This window comes from Anabrus simplex, chromosome 1 (genome assembly GCF_040414725.1).
Source record: "Anabrus simplex isolate iqAnaSimp1 chromosome 1, ASM4041472v1, whole genome shotgun sequence".
Lineage (NCBI taxonomy): Eukaryota > Metazoa > Arthropoda > Insecta > Orthoptera > Tettigoniidae > Anabrus > Anabrus simplex.
In genome coordinates, this window is record NC_090265.1 from 1018097182 (window position 1) to 1018118899 (window position 21718).

Consider the following 21718-nt stretch of genomic DNA (forward strand, 5'->3'; position numbering starts at 1 on the left):
AAGACTTGACCTTAAGATTAGTATTAGGCTGAAGATGCCCAAAATTAGGGCGAAACATGTTCCTAACTAGTTATTTGATTTAATTTCCGGGTTTAACCGTGTTGTAGTTGTCTGCACATCACACGCAGTTTGCCGACGTTCCAAATAACTAGTGTTTATAATTCATGTAGGATTTAATCACTACAAAATATAATTGTATTGAATAGGTGGACACAGTAATTTTATTCTTGAGAGAATTTTACTTATTGTATCTTCAATATGGAACAAAATGAGATTAGTTACTTGTTACTGGATACTGGCCGCACTTAAGCGACTGAAGCCATGGAGCTTGGTAGTTAATATATAATCTACAGTTTTGTAAGGAGAAGAGGTCTTATAATCCCCCTCCAAAAAGCTGTGGGAAGGACTATTAAAGCTATTGGTAGAAATGAAAGGACTGTGCGTAATATTACTGGGCAGTGTGAAGAAGCTGCTGAAGATGGAACTGTGATTTGTACTCCAGGTAAAAGTTGTCCTTGTTGGAAGAAGTCAGAGTTCGATAAATTTGGTGAGTGTGTTGTGTGGTGAATATTTCTGGAATTTTATGAAGTTCGCAAAGAAATCACCACTTTACGTAAACTTCTTAATACTGTCACGAGAAAAATGCTGTTTAAGGAGGGAAACGCACATTCTTAGAAATTCATAAACAGTATGGGCTTTAAACTTAAAAGTTATATAAATGTGAGACACATGTTGATGGAGCATAGTGATATTGTTGCACAATGTGCAGCATTTCTTAGTGCAATGAGGAGAATGTAAATGGTCCTAAAAAAACCTGTCATATATGAATACGTTCCAGGGGTTAACGTGAATCTAAGTGCAGGACAAAGAACTATTGTAGTTCATGCAGGTGGTGAAATGGGGTTTATTCAATGTGTAGAGTTCATGCACTACTTGAAGTCATAATCACAGGATTACCATGACAAAATGAACAGCACAAATTATACTAAGTAGCTGCAGGAGTGACACTATGAATGCAATGTGGTTTAAGTTTCATATAAAGGAAAATAGTTTTAAAATCATAACATGGTGGGTTAAAACAAATAACATAAGGGGACACATTAAGTCACACAAAAATGTTTCGTTCAAAATTTCCATGTATTTCAGAAAGTCATATCAGGCCAAAATTTGATTTTAAATATTTTGTATGCACAGAGTGAAATTCTAGCACTGGGAAACACTGTCTACTAATGGTATGTGTTACAAAGTGGGTTAAACAGCATTCAAGATTAAGCAGAAAATATTGAATGCCAACAATTGTGACAGAACTATTTCAGTTATAATTAGGATGGCAAAAGTATTATTAAAATTTACATCAGTACCAGACAGACTGGAAAAAAGTATTCAGGGACGACATCTCTCAAGGAAACGTGGATACAAACAAACTTCACGAATGTGGTAACGATTTAGTAGCCAACACAAGAACCTCTCTAGGCCTAGACCATAACCTCCATGAGGGCAGGTACCATACTTCCTCTGAAACAGAATAGGTAAACGAGTTTTACACTTCATTAGTAGAGCATAAATTTATTTCAAATATCAACAATTATCTTGTGAACAATTACCTGGTCTGTATACCAATAATAGGGAGTGGGATCAATTTGTTCTCTTTTATATCCAGCTATCAACTGATCATGATCCCAAATACGCATTGATCCACCAACAATTTCACCCACATTTGGTAGAAGAACATCAACTGACTCAGTTAAACGGTCATCTTCAGGACAACGTGACATATAGAAAGACTTGATTGGAGCAGGGAAACGACACAACATGATGGGTTCATTAATTTGGTCAGTCATTTTTCTTTCCGGCATTTCTGGTATATCCTAGAAATAAAATAGTTCTTGTAAGAGATTTAAAAGGGAGAGAAAATATACTCTACCATTAAACTAAAAAACGAAGACATTAAATAAAACACTAACCAGGTTTGTTACAGTCTTGAGAATTGAAATTATAGTATAAATTTAGCAAAATTCTTGTACTATGGAAAGAATTTTTATACATATCTATGAACAAGACAATTCATTTTATAAGTCACAAAACAATACATGAAGGAGAGTGCGGAGTGCTAAGGAGAAAGTAGATTGAGTGACTGAGATGGTTGGAGGGACTGGCCTTCTGACCTCAACTTGGCGGGCTCCATCCCAACAAGCTAGAATAACAGAGAGGGGCTGCACACCTGACATCAGCGCTCCTTGCAGAGGCAAGTTCATAAAGGGCAGCCAGTATTTGAGTGATCAAAACAATTGTACGTAATCAACTTCATGAACCGTATCGATGTGTAGCATAATTTAACTAATTGACAGTAATTATTGTTCTACCTTATCAATACAATATGTTGTGTGCCTTAAGCAAGTTCACAAATTAGTAGTAGTACATGTTTTGTTGTAATATAAACATCATCAGCAACAGATATCTTGTTTAGATAAAAAATATTAAATGTGCAAAGATATAGTCTTCTCAAGATATTCTTAAAAACATACTTGACTACTTAAAACTATTGGTAAACAGTAATGATTGGCTACGGGGGAGGAGGTAAAAGAGGGGGCTTAGAAACAATTACACAGTAAACTGTGACAGTTTGTCATAATGTTAGTTTAAAAAGTCCTTTTAAACACTTATACAGCGTGGTCAATAAAAAACTAGGGTAAAATATGTCTTCTTATTTCACTGTGTTTTTTGATAAACTCATTAGCAGATCTCAAAACTGATGAGACCCATATTTCTTTATAGAATGTAGCATCAGGGAATTGGATGGTAGTGCATATTCTGGGGCTACTACTTCTGTGATAATGGCAAGTGTTCGCAAGAAATGTGAAAAAAACAGATGAAACATGACTGGGATTTTGTGTGCAGGTTCTAATGATTTTATAGAAATGAAGCGGACACTGCTATTAAACATCTGAAATCAACTCTGTCCCTCTTACATTCAACAAATGTGTTAGTTATGAAATTACCCCATAGGTATCATTTTCCAGAATGGTCTTGTGTAGAGGTGGGGACTGAACAGTGCGGAGCAGAGTAGTAGTTGTGACGCCATCACCCGGTTGTACCAAGTGAACTATCGAGTGAATGTACGGTAGTGGCGCGTTTAAGCAAGTTATTGGTATGAGAACGCAAAGGTATTTCACCTGTCTATTCAATGCCCTTTTCTCACAACATAACTGTTTTGTTGAATACAGCAATGTTGTTTCCTACTGGAGAAGCTGACCTGTTCATTTCATCCTTGTGATGCCTCTTGATATGATCCCACAAATCTGATATGCCACCACCCGTTGCGTAAATGTGGCCACAAAATCTGCATTTTGCTGATTTTTATCATCAGTAATTACAATGAACTGCCATACATCAAACGGTTTTTGAGGCATATGTGTATAAATTCCTGTTAAAATTTCTTTAAATTCCTTTAAATATTTTAAAAATATAAATACCGTCCAAAAATGGGATTAAATATCAAACCAATACTACAATTAATATTTATATTTAATATACTTTACATTATCTACAAAACACAACAAGCAGAATAAATATAGAAGCAAATTTGATAAGCACAGATTGAATACAGCAGTACTCTAAACATTGTGTTGTACGCTACTCTGTGCTCTAGTCCTCCGCGAATACTTGCAGTTGTAAGTAAACGGGATTGGTGATGCACTCTACCACTACAACCGGATTACCCGCCAGTATTACTTGCTCCACTCTCAGCTCTAGTCTTGTGTGAATAAGGAAACTGACAAAACTAAAAAACGTTTGATTAGTATCTCTATGCACTTTAATCATGTTAAGATGGTAAACTTAAATAAATTAGGTAAACAGCATTTTACAAGGCATGGTATGCATATGAATAACTGGGATAAAGATTTCTTGGGAAGGGTTAAAGAGTTTACAGTATCACCAAACATAATTGCACTTCCGTGCTCTTTAAACTAATTGAAGGCACTGAAAGGAGTACAGAAGGACAGTGACATGAAATTTAGAAAACAAACGAGGAAAGTAAGGAATTTCAAGTTATCCAATTGCAACAGTCAAGTTTTAGGGAGGAAGGGGGTCTGAGATTGCTCTTGGTAAACTGTCAAAGTGTAATAAATAAGCAATTAAAATTCAGTACATTGATGGAATCTTGTAAGTGATGTGGTGACAGAACAGTGATCATTGTTGAGAGAAGAGGTGGGTAATAGAGAAGTATTTCCAGAAGGGTATACAGTCTATTGCAGAGACCGAGCAGATAAGATGGGAAGGAGGTGTTTATTCTGGTGAAGGAAACTTATTGCTCACATGAATGCTTTATCAATGAAAGGGATGAAATATTAGGGATAAAATTAGTTTGTGATAATATGAAAGAAGTGGGAATTATAGGAACATAGGCCTGGAAGAGAGGGAAGAGACATGGAAATATTTGAGCAGCTAGTAGATTATACTCATTAAAACAATAATAATAATATGGTAATAATTGGGGGAGATCTAACTTCCCTGAAGTTGAATGGATTGGAGCTGCAAGTGAAGACCAAGAACAGAAACTGGCAAATAAGTTAATTTGAGAGGGATGATTTACACAAGTAGTACAAGCACCAACTCAACTCAATAACTTACTAAATGCATTCTTGGTTAAACCATGGGAAACTGTTGATAAAACCAAGGTAACTGAAGGAATAGGTGATCGTGAGGCTGTAATTATCGATGCAGGACTGGTACCGAAAATGCTTAATAAGAGGGTCACACAAGACAAAAAACTGTACAGAAAAACTAAAGTTGATAAATTTGGAACTTACCTTAAATCACAGTTCAGTTGTTGGATAAGTGATGAGAGTAATGTGGATACACTTTGGGCAAACTTTAAAGGAATCATTTGGGAAGGAAAGAAGAGATTTGTACCTGTTCAGACCCTGTTTATTTATACAAAGGAAATAAGAAAATTAAAAGGAAAATTCAGAATAGTACACAGGAAAATCAAAGAGGGTAGGGAGAATAGAGACACTAGAAAACATCTAATAAGGGAACTTAATAGAGTGAAAAAGGAAGCAAAAGAGAACTATACAAATTATATATATATATTTTTACAATTTGCTTTACGTCATACTGACACAGATAGGTCTTATGGCGGTGATGGAATAGAAATGCCCTAGGAGTGGGAAGGATGTAGCCGTGGACCTTAATTAAAGTACAGCCCCAGCATTTGCCTGGTGCAAAAATGGGAAACCACGGAAAACCATCTTCAGGGCTGCCAACAGTGGGGGTTCAGACCCACCATCTCCCAGATGCAAGCTCACAGCTGCGTGCCCTAACCACACGGCCAACTCGCCCGGTAATGGCATACTTCATGAGAGTAATGAGCACAAAGGGAAATGGAAAAGGCTGTATTCATAAATTAGGAATCAAAAGGAAAATGGAATTCAAATTACCACAATGGTTTGAAAAGGGGGTGAACACTTATTTACAGACAATGGGAAAGCAAATCTATTTAGTACGGAGTTCATAGATTCAGTAGAAGATTGTCAGGAGTTGGAAACCGAAACAGAAGATAGAGAGGGAGCGACAGATACAGAAAGAAGGAGTTTTTCATTCACAAATGAGGATATCTTCAGAAAAATACAACTGCTTCAGCAAGGAAAAGCAGCAGGGAGTGATCAAATTACTGGGGAACTAAAGACAATGGGGTGGTACATAGTGCCTTATTTAAAATTTCTCTCTGACTATGTCATGAATAATAGTGTAATACTAAAGGAATGGAAGGAATCTATAATAATACCAATTTATAAAGAAAGGATGATAAAAGGAAACCTGAGAACTACAGACCAGTCAGCCTGACCAGTGTAGTTTGTAAAATACAGAAGAGTTTAATAGCAAAGTATATTAAATAAATGGTTCATGAGGAACCAGTATGGATTAAGAAAGACATATTCTTACGAGACACAACTGGTGGGATTTCAGCAGGACATATCAGATCAGTTAAATTCAGAAGGCCAGTTGGATTGCATAGCCATAGAGCTTTCCAAAGCATTTAACAGAGTGGAACATTTCTTCATTCAAGGGTTCAGAAAGTCAAAGTAGGAAATCGTGTCATCACAGGAAGAGAAAGTTTGGAAGGGAATTCCACAGGGTAGTATAATCGGTCCATTAATTTTCTTAATATATGCTAAGGTTTTAGGGAACAATGTAACATCAAAAATAAGATTATATGGAGATGACATAATTGTTTATAGGGAAATAAATAACAGAGAGGACTGTACAGTATTACAAAAGGACCTTAACAGCATCCAACAATTGGTTGAAGAGAATAATGTGAAGGTTAATGGAAGCAAATCAACTATCTTAACAGTATGAACAGGAGCTTAAAAACTGAATTTAAATATATTTTGGATGAGGTAATTGTCCCAAAAGATGGCAAGTGCAAATACTTACGTGTGAGATTTGAAAGTAATTTGCAGTGGAAAGGTCATGTTGGTGACATTTTTGGGAAGTCAAACAGATTGTTACATGTCATAATGAGGCTACTTAAAGGATGCAACAAAGAATTAAAAGAGAAAAGTTACTTAAGTATGGTTGTCCATTACTGGAATCTGCAAACAGTGTTTGGGATTCTCACCAGGAATACCTAATAAAAGAAACAGATGGCGTGCAGAGGAAAGCAGCAAGATTTGTGACAGGGGATTTCAGGAGAAATAGTAGTGTATCAAAAATGTTATAGAAACTTGGGTAAGAAGCTTTAAGTACGAGAAGGGAGAAAACTACACTTATAGGATTATATAGAGCATATACAAGAGAAGCAGCATGGGGGGAAATCTATGAGAGACGTCAGCTGAAAAATAATTATATTGGCAGGGCTGACCACAAGTATAAAATTAGGCAGGACTTTAGCAGAAGCGACTGGGGTAAATATTCATTAATTGGAAAAGGTGTGAATGAGTGGAACAGTTTACCAGGGGAAGTGTTTAATCCTTTTCCAAAATCTGGACAGATATTCAAGGAAAGAACAAACAGCAACAGAGAAAAGAAATGAAATGGTAGAGGGAATTCAACTTGTGCAGGTTATTGTATATAAAGAATTTTGGTGAATAAATTAATTCCATCCCGTTGTCTATTGAGATTGTACAGGAAATCTAGGTATATAAGCCAAACTTGACAAATTCAAAAACATTCACTTCTGAGCCAGGTACGTTGATGATGTTTTTGTAATTATGGACGAAGAATCAATTAACGCTTCCACCACCCTCGTAAGACTCAACAGTATTGATCCCCATATCAAATTCACACTAGAAACTGAATCAAATCAAAAAATAAACTTTCTAGATTTAACCATCACTAGACACTCAGATTCTTTAAGTTATAAAATATTCAGAAAACCTGCTCAAACAGCTTCCACCATTCACCAAGATTCAATGCACCCGCAGTCCCACAAACAAGCTACATACAATAACCTAGTTCATCGAGCTTTCAGCATACATATGTCCAAGAAGGATCTACAGAATGAACTAGAATAGATCAGATGGCGCACGCTGAACAACGCGAGTAAACGTGCTCTGAAATTCACCTGCCATATCAGCCAGATAATAATTATTTTAATATTCGTGGGTGTGCTAGTGCTTTATTTAAGTGTGAACTTCAATAGTCGTAAAGTACTATGACGCTGAAGGCCCTAAATGAACGTCTTTTGAAGTTCGAGAAGCAAATGGCAGAATTCCAAGCACGCTTGGAGGAAGCCATGGCTGCTGGCGCGACCAGTGCTGCCAACCCAGGCGACACATTAACCGGCCTCGCTTCAGAGTTCCAGGACTTTTGGGAAATAATTTCAGAGGAATTAAGTGAAATGAAGAAGGAGGTAAGCCATCTACAGGAACGTCTCGACCAGCAGGACATCGTGATTGACGAGGCAGAGCAATATAGCAGAAGGAACTGCCTACTCCTTCATGGTGTTTGTGAGATCCCCAACGAGGACACGTACGCTGTGGCGCTGAGTACGTTAAAAAACAGTCTGAACATAGAATTGTTTATAGACAGCGTAGATCGATGTCATAGACTCGGCTGTATGGAGAGGACAGTAGCTGAGGTGGTGTCCGCAGGTAATAGGCCGATCATCATTCAATTCCTCGGGAACCATGAAAGAGACCGCATCTGGCGCGCCAAGCGAGCTCTTAAAGGTACCAAATTATTAATAACTGAATCTCTGACATCCACAAGGAAAGAAGTACTGCGTAAAGCTGGAGACTTCTGGGGTATGCGGCGAGTTTCGACGCAGGACGGCCGCATTATCGTTCATTTGGAAGACGGGAAAAAGCTCCACATTAGCTCACCTAATGAACTGAACTTACATGAGGCGGTTAGGTGGATTATCGGAGTGATATGACAATTGTGATGTGCCCAGTAAATGTTGTTGTTATTATTATTATTATCATCATATTTACGCGCGCGCGTGCGTGTGTGTGTGGCGCGTTAACCAGTCAGCAGTCCATTTCTTCAGGAAATCCAGGAAAGATTTTTTTTTGTCTCAGTTAAAGTGTGCCCATTAGTCAGGTAGCTACGATATTTCCTCATAACAATGACCTCTCTAAGAATAGCACACCCCTCACTCCTTCACAGAACGTAGATGTCGGTAACCTTTTGAAACAAGAACTTTCACTATATCCTCATACTCTCCAGTGTTGTCACTTGAACAGCCTAAGCTTGCCCGCACACAGTGATGAAATTCAGGCTATATTTAACAAAAATAGCGTCCATTTGATAGGTATTAGTGAAAGCTGGTTATCGCCATCAATTCCAAACAACATGGTTCGTCTTGACGGCTATAACCTCTACCGCCATGATTGTACAAATAAGAGGGGTGGAGGTATTGTTCTCTACTGTAGAGATGACCTGAAGAGCCGTGTTATTTGTACCTCACCGACCGGTGAATTGCCGAGGACGGAGTTTATGTTCGTTGAAGTAGTTGCTAGTGGACAGAAAATACTTATTGGAGTGGTTTACCGACCATCTAAAGTACCTTACTTGAGTTTGAAACGCACCTACTTAACTTGCTACCAGCCTATCAACGTATCATTATATTAGGGGACTTCAATACAAATCTACTTATGAAGAAATACGATACTAAGAAACTAGAAGACTTGTTTTCCTCATGTGACTTGACTATCCTTCCCTCTGACCCTACAAACCATGTACATACTGCCAACAACGTTTCCCACACCTTAACAGATCTCAAAGTAACAAACAACCCTCAGAAAGTGGTAACCCACAGACAAATTTCAGTACCGGCCGTGTCCACGCATGATCTTATATTTCTTGCGTACTCACTTCGCATTCCAAAATATAAACCTAGGTATATAACGTGCAGGAATATGAAAGATATCGACATCTTTGAATTAAGACACGATGCCTACAATCTTCCATGAAATAGCATTTTAAATCTGACAGCCACTGATGAAAAAAAATACACAATACACAATCTATACAACAAACATGCACCGGAAAGACAGATCAGAATATTACAAATAAGAGGGGTGGAGGTATTGTTCTCTACTGTAGAGATGACCTGAAGAGCCGTGTCATTTGTACCTCATCGACCGGTGAATTGCGGAGGACGGAGTTGATGTTCATTGAAGTAGTTGCTAGTGGACAGAAAATACTTATTGGAGTGGTTTACCGACCATCTAAAGTACCTTACTTGAGTTTGAAACGCACCTACTTAACTGACATTCCACTTGACGATTTAAATGAGTATTTCACGGAAAAGAGAGCTCAGTCTAATCCGCTTAACAGACCACACGTAACTAACATCCCAGCACCTGTCCCACAAAATCGCCCCTGCTATGCCTTTCGTATCGTCAGCACTAATGAAGTTAAGAAAGTCTTGTATTCTATTAAATCCAAAGCAAGCGGTGTCAATAAAATTCCTATTACTTTCATACATAATATTATTGGCACTATTCTACCCATTCTCACCCATATTTTTAATTACTGTCTCAAAAACGGCACATTACCGACAGTTTGGAAGTACGCCAATGTAATTCCACTTCCTAAAAACCGAGGTTCGAAACTCCTATCCGATTACCATCCCATTTCGATTCTCCCTGCTCTCTCCAAAGCGTTAGAACGGTTAGTACATGCGCAAATATTGGAATACCTTCAGGCTCACCCTCTTCTTGAACCGGTGCAATCTGGCTTCAAGAAGGGTCATAGTACAGCCACTGCCTTACTCAAAGTGACTGAGGACATCAGACAAGCAATGGACGAAAGACAAGTGACAATACTCACACTCCTTGACTTCAGCAGTGCTTTTGACACGATAAACATCCAGACATTGCTGATGAAGCTCAAATAGTTTTTCGGTAATGTTGCTTTAAAATTTTTCATCGCATATCTTACAGATCGTATGCAATGTGTTACAGTACAAGATGCTGCTTCTCAGTGGTGACTCCGGTAGGCAGGAACCCCCCAAGGTTCTGTTCTTGGACCCCTTTTGTTTGTCCTCTATATAAATGACATCTCCTCTAAAATAAAGTATAATAGATATCACCTCTTTGCCGAAGACCTCCAAATTTACTGCCACGTTAATATAAATGATATATCGAATGCAGTAAGAGATATTAACTCCGACCTTCAACAACTCAGTGTGTACGCCAGTGAAAACTCTCTCCTCCTCAACCCCCAAAAAACTCGAACAATTATTATCGGTTCTCAGAAATTATTAAACATCATGTATAAAAATTATGCTATTCCTCCGGTGACATTAAATGCCACCACAATCCCGTTTAGTAAGGAGGTAAAGAACCTAGGTATGACCCTGACAAACTCTTGACTGGTCTGCACACGTAAGAAATACATGTAGAAAGATGTATGCGACGCTACACCCTCTGAAACGACATAAGGACATTTTGCCACAAGACGTAAAGATAAAACTACTCCAAACTTTGATACTACCAATACCTGACAACTGCGACATTGTCCTCATTGATGCAACCTGTGAACAAACTATGAAACTTCAACGAGCTTTGAACTTTGGTCTTCGATTTGTTTTTAACTTGAGTCACGATGCTCACATAACCCCTAGCTACACTTTCTTTCCTGACTGAAACCCGAGAGGTGACGGAAATTCCACGTACTTACGTTGATATATCGAACTCAGAAGGAAAATCTATCCGAATACATCTCTTCAAAATTCCATTTATTATCCTCATTCCATAGTTGTAACACTAGATCTGGTACTTCCCTCGCTATTCCCGTCAACTCTTCAATATATAACAGATCCCTCATTGTGGCTGGGTCACGACTTTGGAATTAACTCCCAGCTGCTGTCAGGAACTCAAACTCAATATCAAAATTTAAGATTGCATGTAGAGATTACCTGCTGAATACCGCTGATTGTTTAGTGTGATTGTTTCATGTGTATGATGACGTATGATAGGTTGTGTGATTATTATTATTATTATTATTATTATTATTATTATTATTATTATTATTATTATTATTATTATTATTATAGTGTAATGTGCATAATATTTAGCTTCTTACTCATGTACATAGATCACTATTATGGCCATATTTATATTTCCATTTACTTTAATATTTATTGTGTTCTCTTTATGCATTGCTTATTTTTTTCAGTTTGTATCTTTTTCATTATGACTTTGTCCCTTTCTCATTATCTTTACGCTCCAAATTTTATTATATTTTATTTGTTGAACTCTGCTTTCTTTCTTCATTATATGTTGTCCAAATCTGTAATATTTAGCTTATCTTTGATTTTATGATAGAATAGTACATTTCTTTTATATATGTATTATCTGTAGATTAATTATGTGGTTAAGTGTAAGAGAGGGCCACGAGCCCTAACTTCGCCACTGCTAAAGTCAATAAATAAATAAATAAATAAACACAATCCGCAGAGTTGCAAAATCCAACGGTTTCAGCAATCATTCTATAGAAAAGATAATTAATGAACACAAACATCGCCCTAAAACTACCCTCAAAAAAAGAAATAACTAAACCTCTAACATTTTCCACCTTCACGTTCAACAATGATATTTACAAGATAACCAATATTTTTAACAAACAAGGCGTTAAAATAGCTTTCAAAACCAACAATAAGAACATGACATTTTACACAATTATCAACAAGACCAGCAGTTTTTTAAAATCAGAAGTTTATAGGATCAAATGTAATACCTGTGACAAGTCCTACATTGGGCAGATCGGAAGAAACTTCAATATAAAATACCATGAGCACACTAACACAATAAAGTATAATTTTTCAGCTATCGGCCAACACATGCAAGATTATAACCATAATTTCATCAATATCGAACAACACATGGACATTCTTGAATCAGCAAATAAGGGTCCTTTACTCAACATAATGGAAAATTACTACATACACCTAGACCAATATTTTAACGCCAATGAAATCTCAGAGAAACCCAACATCCTTTTTATTTATTTATCACTTTTCTCAGAAACAATAATGCAGCCAACCAGAATTCATTCCTAAGTTTAATTAATGGTACTTTTCCGAAACAATTACCCTTTCTCCCACACCCTTCAGCTCCACCTTAAATTTCCTCCCCTCCTCCCCCCCATCCCTCCCAAACCACCATCACTCTGCCTACCCCTCACCTTCCTCCCCTCTCATATATCTCCTTCAGCCACCAGTCGCACACTACCAGCTAAGCTGCACACACTGCAGTGCAAGGTGAGTGTCCATTCGCTTTGTTGTCATTTATTCTTCTTTCCGCGTACTTTGCGTTTTTCACTGGCTTTTCTCAATTTTAATAGGTCCCATTTGTTCCGCCATGAACTGAGAGTTCCACCCATTAATATCACTACGCGCAGTGTATACTTACAACTACAGAAGAATTCTAAAACTTCATATTCAGTCTGCACAGCTCCAACAATCAACCGTGCAGCCATATCAACATAGCTTGGTTACCTAATATACCAAGTATCAAATATTCTGCTTAAGCTGATACAGTGTATAATAGAGCTCTGCATTTTGAAGAAAACAACCGCTCGAGCATTGCCCACTTCGTGCCGCTGCTCGACGGCTGGGAAAAGCCCACGCTGCGATAAGGCTGTGGCCGTCTGATGGACCATGTGGCCGGTCGTCCTTCACCTCTCGGCGATCAGTGGAAGTGTCGAGCACTGCCGGGCGCTCGAGCGAAATCATAATCCCGGTCGGTGATAGTAAAACCGCCACGCGCTCTACAGTGCGGAATGCATTAGAAATCGTGTGTAAAATCAGTTGGTGACTGGCCTTTGAGCAGTGCAGACAGCGTTATGGATCAACCAAGTATAGATCGTAAACGCTGCATTCAAGAAACGAAGAGAAGTATTCTGGAGAGAATTAGGAGCGTCTCGTTAGTCCTGAAGAACAAAGATATGTCCGAAGAGAAGGCGAAGAGTGAAGCTTGGAAATCCTTTGCACTTGTAGTGGATCCTGTCACGCAGGCTTCTTTTGGGTTCGTGCAGTGTGCCACATGTGATACTGTACTTTCTTACAAGCCAAGCACAGCAGGTATGATTTGGCGCTGCAAAAGTAACTGAGGATCAGAATTCCACCGAACACGTGCAGTACCAAGCAGCATAAAGAAAGTTGGTGTTGATAAGTTGGTCGATGAGTGGAATAGATTTGCTACCGTAGTAAGATTGGCTTCAAGATTTACTCGCAGGAGCTCATCAATGTTGGCGCCACTTATGGCAAAGTCAATATAGAAGATGTTCTTCCGCACCCTACCACTGTATCACGGCATGTTAAAGAAAAGGCCGACAAAATACGGGCGACAATGGTGCCCAAGCTAATATGTGCCATAAAGAACAAAATGTGCGCTCTAGACAGTGATCTGTGGTCTGATAACTACAAGAAGAGAAAGTTTTTGACTGACATCGCATTATGTTAACAATGAGTGGCAGCTAGAAACGCTTGTTTTGCTAACAACTGAGTTTCCGGACATACCTAAGACAGGAGATAACATTCGGCACGAAATCGAAGAGCGGTTGCTTGAGTTAGCAATTAACAAGAATGATCTTGCAAAATTTACTTTGTCACCGACCAAGGAGCTAATATGAAGAAGGCACTTGAATCTTACGAGCGTTTGCCTTACTTTGATCACTGCCTGATGACTGCGCTTCGTCACACATTTTAAGAGCCGTTTTTAGAAAACGAAGCTCCTGAAATCCTGTTGTGTCTGCTATCAGCAAGAGCTATAGTAGGCTATTTGAAGAGATAGGGTCACTCGGGGCGTCTGCAGCACTCTATGAAGCAAGAAGCTGTAACGCAGTGGAACAGTATACTGTTAATGCTCAATTCCATCATAAGTCAAATTGACGATCTTCGAGATCTACTAGAATCCCGCGGGCAATCGAAACACTTAGAAACTTTCCATGAAGAGTGCGTACGAGAAGTTATCGCTTTTCTAACCCCTTTAAAGAAGCGAGTTTGGATTTGGAAAGTGTAACAAGGCTGGAACGTGTGCTGCCTTGGTACACGCGTCTGTTACATCATTGTGAATCAGAAGAGAGTGACAACGAAGTAAGAAATACTTTTATAAGTTACGATCGTTTATAAACTTGCTGAATTATCGGATTTAATTATGTATATATTGTTTTTCCTTTTCAGTGCACGACGAAAATAAAAACGAGAACAGCATACTTCATCAGAGAGAAGCGCAAATTACGTTGCCACGGTTCTATGGCTATCACGACGTCACTTGAAGAAAGTCACAGCAGAAGAAAAGCAGGTCGCGTATGCTAAAGTTCGACGATTGTGCTCGGAACTGGCTGTAAATGGTAAGGTCGAATCACTCTGGGCTTATGCCGTGTCAAGAAAATAAGGCATAAGCCCAAAAGCCTATAGGCTACAGTATCATGTCTTTAAGTACGGGCCGGTAAGCGTTAACGACAACAAAACGAATGTTTGTTTGCCTAATCTTCCACCTTTCGTTAGATTAGCAATTATGCCGTCTAAAATGTACAATATTTGGGAAGGGTTTCGCAGCCTAAAAATTCAACAATGCGTTTTAATGTAATTTTTGCGATATATATATAGTCTAGGAACGCACTGGAAATATAGCATTTTAATAAACAGTAATCCTAAGTTTTATACATATTTAAAGGTGACAGGAATGCATTACGGATGTTTTGTTCATTTTTAGAACCCATTCAAGCAAACAGTGACCAAGTTCTTCCCATGAAAAGTCCAATGTGGACTGGAGTTCGGATGAGGACGACGAAGATGGACACACAAATACTACTAATGATATCGACAGGTACCTTTCGCTCTACAAATCCAACTGTAGCTGTGCCGAAGGACACATTTTGTAGTTTCACACCAGGCAAATGCTGGGGCTGTACCTTAATTAAGGCCACGGCCGCTTCCTTCCCACTCCTAGCCCTTTCCTATCCCATCGTCGCCATAAGACCTATCTGTGTCGGTGCGACGTAAAGCAACTAGCAAAAAAAAAAAAAAAATCATTTTGTAGTGGTGGAAAGCGCATGCGGAGTTATTTCCAAGGCTGTCGGTAGTAGCCAGAAGAGTACTCTGCATTCCTGCCACTAGTGCTGCCAGCGAGAGAAATGTTAGCTAGGCCGGTCACCTGCTGTCCAGCAAAAGATCGTGCTTGGAATCAGACAAGGTGGATGATCTCTTATTGATCCATTACAATTTCGTAAGTATTCTGAACATTCCACGTAATCACAAGAAAGGAAATATGCCTCAAACGCTATAAATGTATGATTCTACTTTCATTTACTTCACAGGAAGAAGTGAAAACCACCAGCTGTAGTAGTAGCTCCAGGAACACAAATGAATCCTGTGCATCAGGCAGCACCAATGACGAAAAACGAATTGTATAGTTATGATTCACATATAACTTTATTTACAGGTCATAATTTGTTTATAAATTAACGCTTGTAAAAAGAAAATCGATGAGTATTTGTTTAAAAACAATCCTGCATTCCTTGTTGATCCTGCATTTGATATTAGTACAGTGTATATGTGGCCGAGTCTGGAGATAGGCTACACATAGCCCACTATTACAGTGTCCCCGTTTATCTAGCGAACGGAACAAAATACTACATGAAGACTTTACAGTTCATAACATTACAATTATTGGAATACATGATCACCTCAACGACGAAAATCCAATAGTCTGCAACATATTAACACACTTCAAATGTAACATATACAATTGTAATATTTAGGTTATAGAACTATAGTAAAAAACGAAAGACATTTGTAAAAGAAATAGGTGAGGATTAATGTAAAGTAGTGGCCTATGATCCCGAGTCCGGCGAAGCGCAGCTCGCTGGCTGGCTAGCACTGAGTCCGCCGGTTACTGGCGACCGACCGAGCGTTTGGTGCGCTCGGCCAGTCGCTGATGATCGGTAGCCCGCAACCGGCTGCACAGGACGCTCGGCCGCATACTCCCGAGAGCCAGAGAGGCGAGCGGTACTTGCCGGTAAAAATCAGAGATAATGCAGACCTCTAGTGTATAATCAAATCCTCACAGATTCTTCAAGAGAGTATCATCTACACATATGTTACTGAAACATTTGTACATACTTGTATACTTTTATTATATGTGTCATGTTATATTGTGTTCAGTCCAGTACCATAGCACTTGGTCCACAACCAGGACCTACTGAATTCTATCTGTAACACCATGTGTCCAAAATCATACTCAAGTTGATCTACAACATAAAGCATCTCATTTGTACTTTTATACCCAGACTTTTGAACGTGTTTATTGTACTTGTATTATATATTGCTCACCTATGTCACTCGTAATATTTCACTTTCATTTGCAACATTTTGGGCTCCATAGAACTTCGCCTAATTCAACCACACATTATAGTGTTAACTAGCTGATGTACCCGTGCTTCGCTACGGGATTCTCAGAAAGACTGACTTGGTGGTTTTCCTAACTGAATTAAACATAGGTCACATTACAAAAATGTCAGTAGGAATGTAGCGATTGAAAGCAATGTTATCAAATAAAATACTCGATCAAATGAAAAACCGCACACTTTCTCACTTTCAACGAACAGTACTACGGTGCCGCTCTAACAGTCCAAAGTTCCAGAACTGGAACAACCAGGTCGCAGACTGCCATGAACACTCCTCTGTCATTATTCCATTAAATATGCACACTACTCATTCCAATCAGTGCCTCAGAGAAGGGATTGAATATCTCGAATGCTATGATGAACCAGTGTGTTACGTACCTGCAGTATCAGAAAACGTATTAACCAGAGGAGTGGCATGCTAAAGAAGAAAGTTTTCCAACTCCCTAGCTATTTCCCGTCAATGTTCAGTGAGGCTGTTATACTCGATACGCAGTAGTAATCACATCTATCGGAGTTGAGCGGCACGAAGAACATCACAACAAACAATGGTCAATGTAAAGTTATTGTTGATCAGTGTTATGCGCTTTGGATATTGTAGGCCTTCTGAAATACCACTCTTATCATAGTCGGTACAGTAAAACTGAATGAAACATGAATGATCGGAAATTGTATTGTCTATAACTTTTGTTATGTAGTACCATACTTTTCGATAGCACCAATAACATACGTACAGGTATTTAAAAATTAAATTTCAGGCGCCTTCACCTAAACTACCATTTCATCTCGGGAAAATAAAATTATTTACAGCTTAGACTGCAGTTTCTTATTCCCCGACTCTATATAGCGGTTTTCATTAAATTCTGTTAACCCATTTTCTCGTGGCTCGGCGTTGATATGGACTTAGCAACAAAACTACAAAATCATTAATATCTGTGTTATCAGAGCTGGTACGGTAACAATGTATAAGACATAAATGATTGGAAATTGAATTCTATACTACTTTAGTTATATAGTATTTATCGATAGGACTGCTAATAATATAAATATTCTATAATTAAATTTAAGGCCTTTCCCTAAACTACCATTTCACTCAGCATGAATAACATTATTGATAGCCTAGATTATAGCGACCTATTCCCCCAGTTTTCATACCAATTTTCGTGAAGATATGACCACTAATAAAATAAATATTTGACAATTCTGAATATCTCGGAATATCTCCTAACTGAATTAAACATAGGTCACATTACAAAAACGTCAGTAGGAATGTAGCGATTGAAAGCAATGTTATCATATAAAATACTCGATCAAATTAAAAACCGCACACTTTCTCACTTTCAATGAACAGTACTACGGTGCCGCTCTAACAGTCCAAAGTTCCAGAACTGGAACAACCAGGTCGCAGACTGCCATGAACACTCCTCTGTCATTATTCCATTAAATATGCACACTACTCATTCCAATCAGTGCCTCAGAGAAGGATAGGACTGCTAATAATATAAATATTCTATAATTAAATTTAAGGCCTTTCCCTAAACTACCATTTCACTCAGCGTGAATAACATTATTGATAGCCTAGATTATAGCGACCTATTCCCCCAGTTTTCATACCAATTTTCGTGAAGATACGACCACTAATAAAATAAATATTTGACAATTCTGAATATCTCGGAATATCTCCTAACTGACCAATACGGACCAACAATACAAAGTTCATAACCCTTGATAAGAAGCATCAGCCAAGCCGTCCTCGTAGCGAGAAAGGGATATACAGTGGGGCGAACCAGTGAATCCCACTATCGACAGCCCTGAAGATGGTTTTCCGTGGTTTCCCATTTTCACACCAGGCAAATGCTGGGGCTGTACCTTAATTAAGGCCATGGCCGCTTCCTTCCAACTTCTAGGCCTTGCCTATCCCATCGTCGCCATAAGACCAATCTGTGTCGGTGCGACGTAAACTAAACTACCATTTTTCTCAGCGTGTATAGCCTATATTGTAGCGACTTATTTTCCATCTTTGTCTAGCGATTTTCATTAAGACACGACCACTAATAACATAAATATTTGAGAATTAAATTTCAGGCCGTCCCCTAAACTACCATTTCACCCAGCGTGATTAAAATAATTTATAGCCTGGATTGTATCAGTTCATCACCCGACTTTACATTCCGATTTTCATAAAATTCTCTTCAGCCGTTTTCTCGTGATGCGTGTACATACAGACAGACAGACAGACATTATGGAAAAGTAAAAAATGCATTTTCTTGTTACTGTGGACATGACCGATACAGAAATACCATTCTTTTCAAATTCTGAGCAATGTACAGACAAAACTCTTATTTTATATATATAGATTATATATTCATAATGTTCTTACTGCTTAGAAACATGTTTTAGGATTTCGTCAAATATTGTGTACTGTTTAAATATGGCTGATGATGACCTCGAGTAGGGTTGAAACTAGTCCCATGTAATGTAAATACACGCATTGTAAATATAACTATGTATTGAATAGATGGAAAACTTTTTAATGTTTATTATTTATATGTAAGCTCAGTTCAATACGGACTAACAATACAAAGTTCATAACCCTTGATAAGAAGCATCAGCCAAGCCGTCCTCGTAGCGAGAAAGGGATATACAGTGGGGCGAACCAGTGAATCCCCTAGTCCCCTAGGCAAAAGGTGTGGCTTAATTCAGCCATGAGCCTTCAGAAAGCGAGACGGAGGAGGCAGTAATGATTAGCAACAGCACCAACAGTAGTTTCTTCTCAGCAAATATCGTACTTCAGAGATTTGCTGCCAGCAGGACAGTCAATTTACTCCATATGCTGTATCTACTTTTCTGGCATGAGGTGATTTATTCTACCTAGTCTAGTCATAAATACTGTTACAAACTTCCCGCCACGTACCGCCAATTATCCTGTGACACCATCTTGTGTAAACAGTTTGCATTCACCTCCAAAGTGATTGTTTGCATCCATTGTCTTGTAATCATGGAATGGGAGCAATAATGCAAATTATGTTGCAGTAATAATGCTCTTTGATATCTTCAACCCCTTCACTATCTTGTCTACCTCACAGTATTCTAAAACAAATACCATCAAGCAATGATACATCTATTCCCGAATGCTTCCTTAGGCAGAGGTCTTCAATTATTTTCCCCTGACGATCGGATCGATGGTAATATTGCAATAAAATGGGCTCTCAATACTGCTGAATCTCCCAATAAGGGAGTCATGAAATTTCTGACAACTATGATAGAAACTAAGTGAGACTTGAATAATTTCTGACTTTATCAGAGCTGCTGAACATCTATTCCTTTCATCATTCAATTTGTTTTTAAAAATTGAAAAATCTCTTTCAACATTATTTATTTGAACCAGGTATACATCGTTCTTAAACATCCTAACGGGCTCGCAGGAAGGAATTCATGATGATGATGACAGAACATAACATACCAGGCGAGTTGGCCGTGTGCGCAGAGGCGCGCGGCTGTGAGCTTGCAACCGGGAGATAGTAGGTTCGAATCCCACTATCGGCAGCCCTGAAGATGGTTTTCCGTGGTTTCCCATTTTCACACCAGGCAAATGCTGGGGCTGTACCTTAATTAAGGCCACGGCCGCTTCCTTCCAACTTCTAGGCCTTGCCTATCCCATCGTCGCCATAAGACCTATCTGTGTCGGTGCGACGTAAAGCCCCTAGCAAAAAAACACCATAACATACCAGCATTAGTATACTTGGAACAAAATCTAAATTAACTTTAACCGAGCTCAATAACTGCAGTCGCTTAAGTACGGCCAGTACCCAGTATTCTGGAGATAGTGGGTTCGAACCCCCTGTCAGCAGTCCTGAAGATGGTTTTCCATGGTTTCCCATTTTTACACTAGACAAATGCAGGGGCTGTACCTTAATTAAGGCCAAGGCCGCTTCCTTTGCACTCCTGGCCCTTTCCTATACCATCGTCGCTATAAGACCTATCTGTGTCAGTGCGATGTAAAAAAAAAAAAGCTTTAGAGAAAAAACTCAACTCATTCTGAGTTCACATTACAACTCTGATCACTATCAATATCAGTACAGTTATATCTAGCTCAAGCATCTTGTAATTCAATGTTATGGGAAGAAAATTCTTCATAAAAGCTATCCAAATTAAAAGATGGACAGATTTCAGTACATTTCAAAGAATTGATAATTTCTTCAAAACGCAAAAATTTAACATCTTTCAAATGTATAGCCTCTAGTTTCTTAAAAATATTTACATCACTGTAAATAGAAAATTTAAACATGGCAGAAGCAAGTACGGAACTGTACTTCAGACCTTCAAATACGGGAAATCCCGTATAATAGGGACACCTGGCAACTCTAGTCATAACCCTCGTTTTAGAAGAAAGCAATTAAGGGGTATCATCGCTTACATCAGCTTAATTTAATGACCTGTCAATCATACAATAGTTGAGGCTAGCACACCAAATGGCAAATAATAATACAAAAAAGCAACATTAAATTAATAATTTATATATTTTCTCTTGAGTTTTTGTTTGTTTTAATGTTGTCAATCTTATGTTAATTTTAAGGACACTTCCTCTTAAGCATTACTTTGTCAATTTGATATATTTTTCATCTAAACAGTGTTATGTGGCTGAAGATGTTGATAAAATACGAAACATGTACCACTTTTAACCATTAAATTGTCTTAAGCAATCATTGTATCGACTAGGTGGAAAATAATAAATAATTGTGAATCTACTGAAGTGCGATACGGACCATGAAACTGATTTTATGTAATCCTAATGCCAACCAGGCAAGCAAAGAAGCTAACACCTACCTCAACTTAAAGATGAAAATAGCTA

General features: G+C 38.4%; 1 protein-coding gene across 1 annotated transcript in view; it reads right to left on the minus strand.

The window, feature by feature from the left end:
• Positions 1–1118: 1118 nt before the first annotated feature.
• AsnRS (asparagine--tRNA ligase) overlaps positions 1119–21718 on the minus strand; it is a 214577-nt gene continuing 193977 nt past the window's right edge. The window contains exons 10-11 of the mRNA XM_067136961.2: positions 1605–1868; positions 1119–1515 (exon numbers count right to left, since the gene is read on the minus strand). Of these exons, the coding sequence (XP_066993062.1) occupies positions 1384–1515; positions 1605–1868 (396 nt within the window). The 3' untranslated portion in view covers positions 1119–1383. The remainder of the gene's footprint in view (positions 1516–1604; positions 1869–21718) is intronic.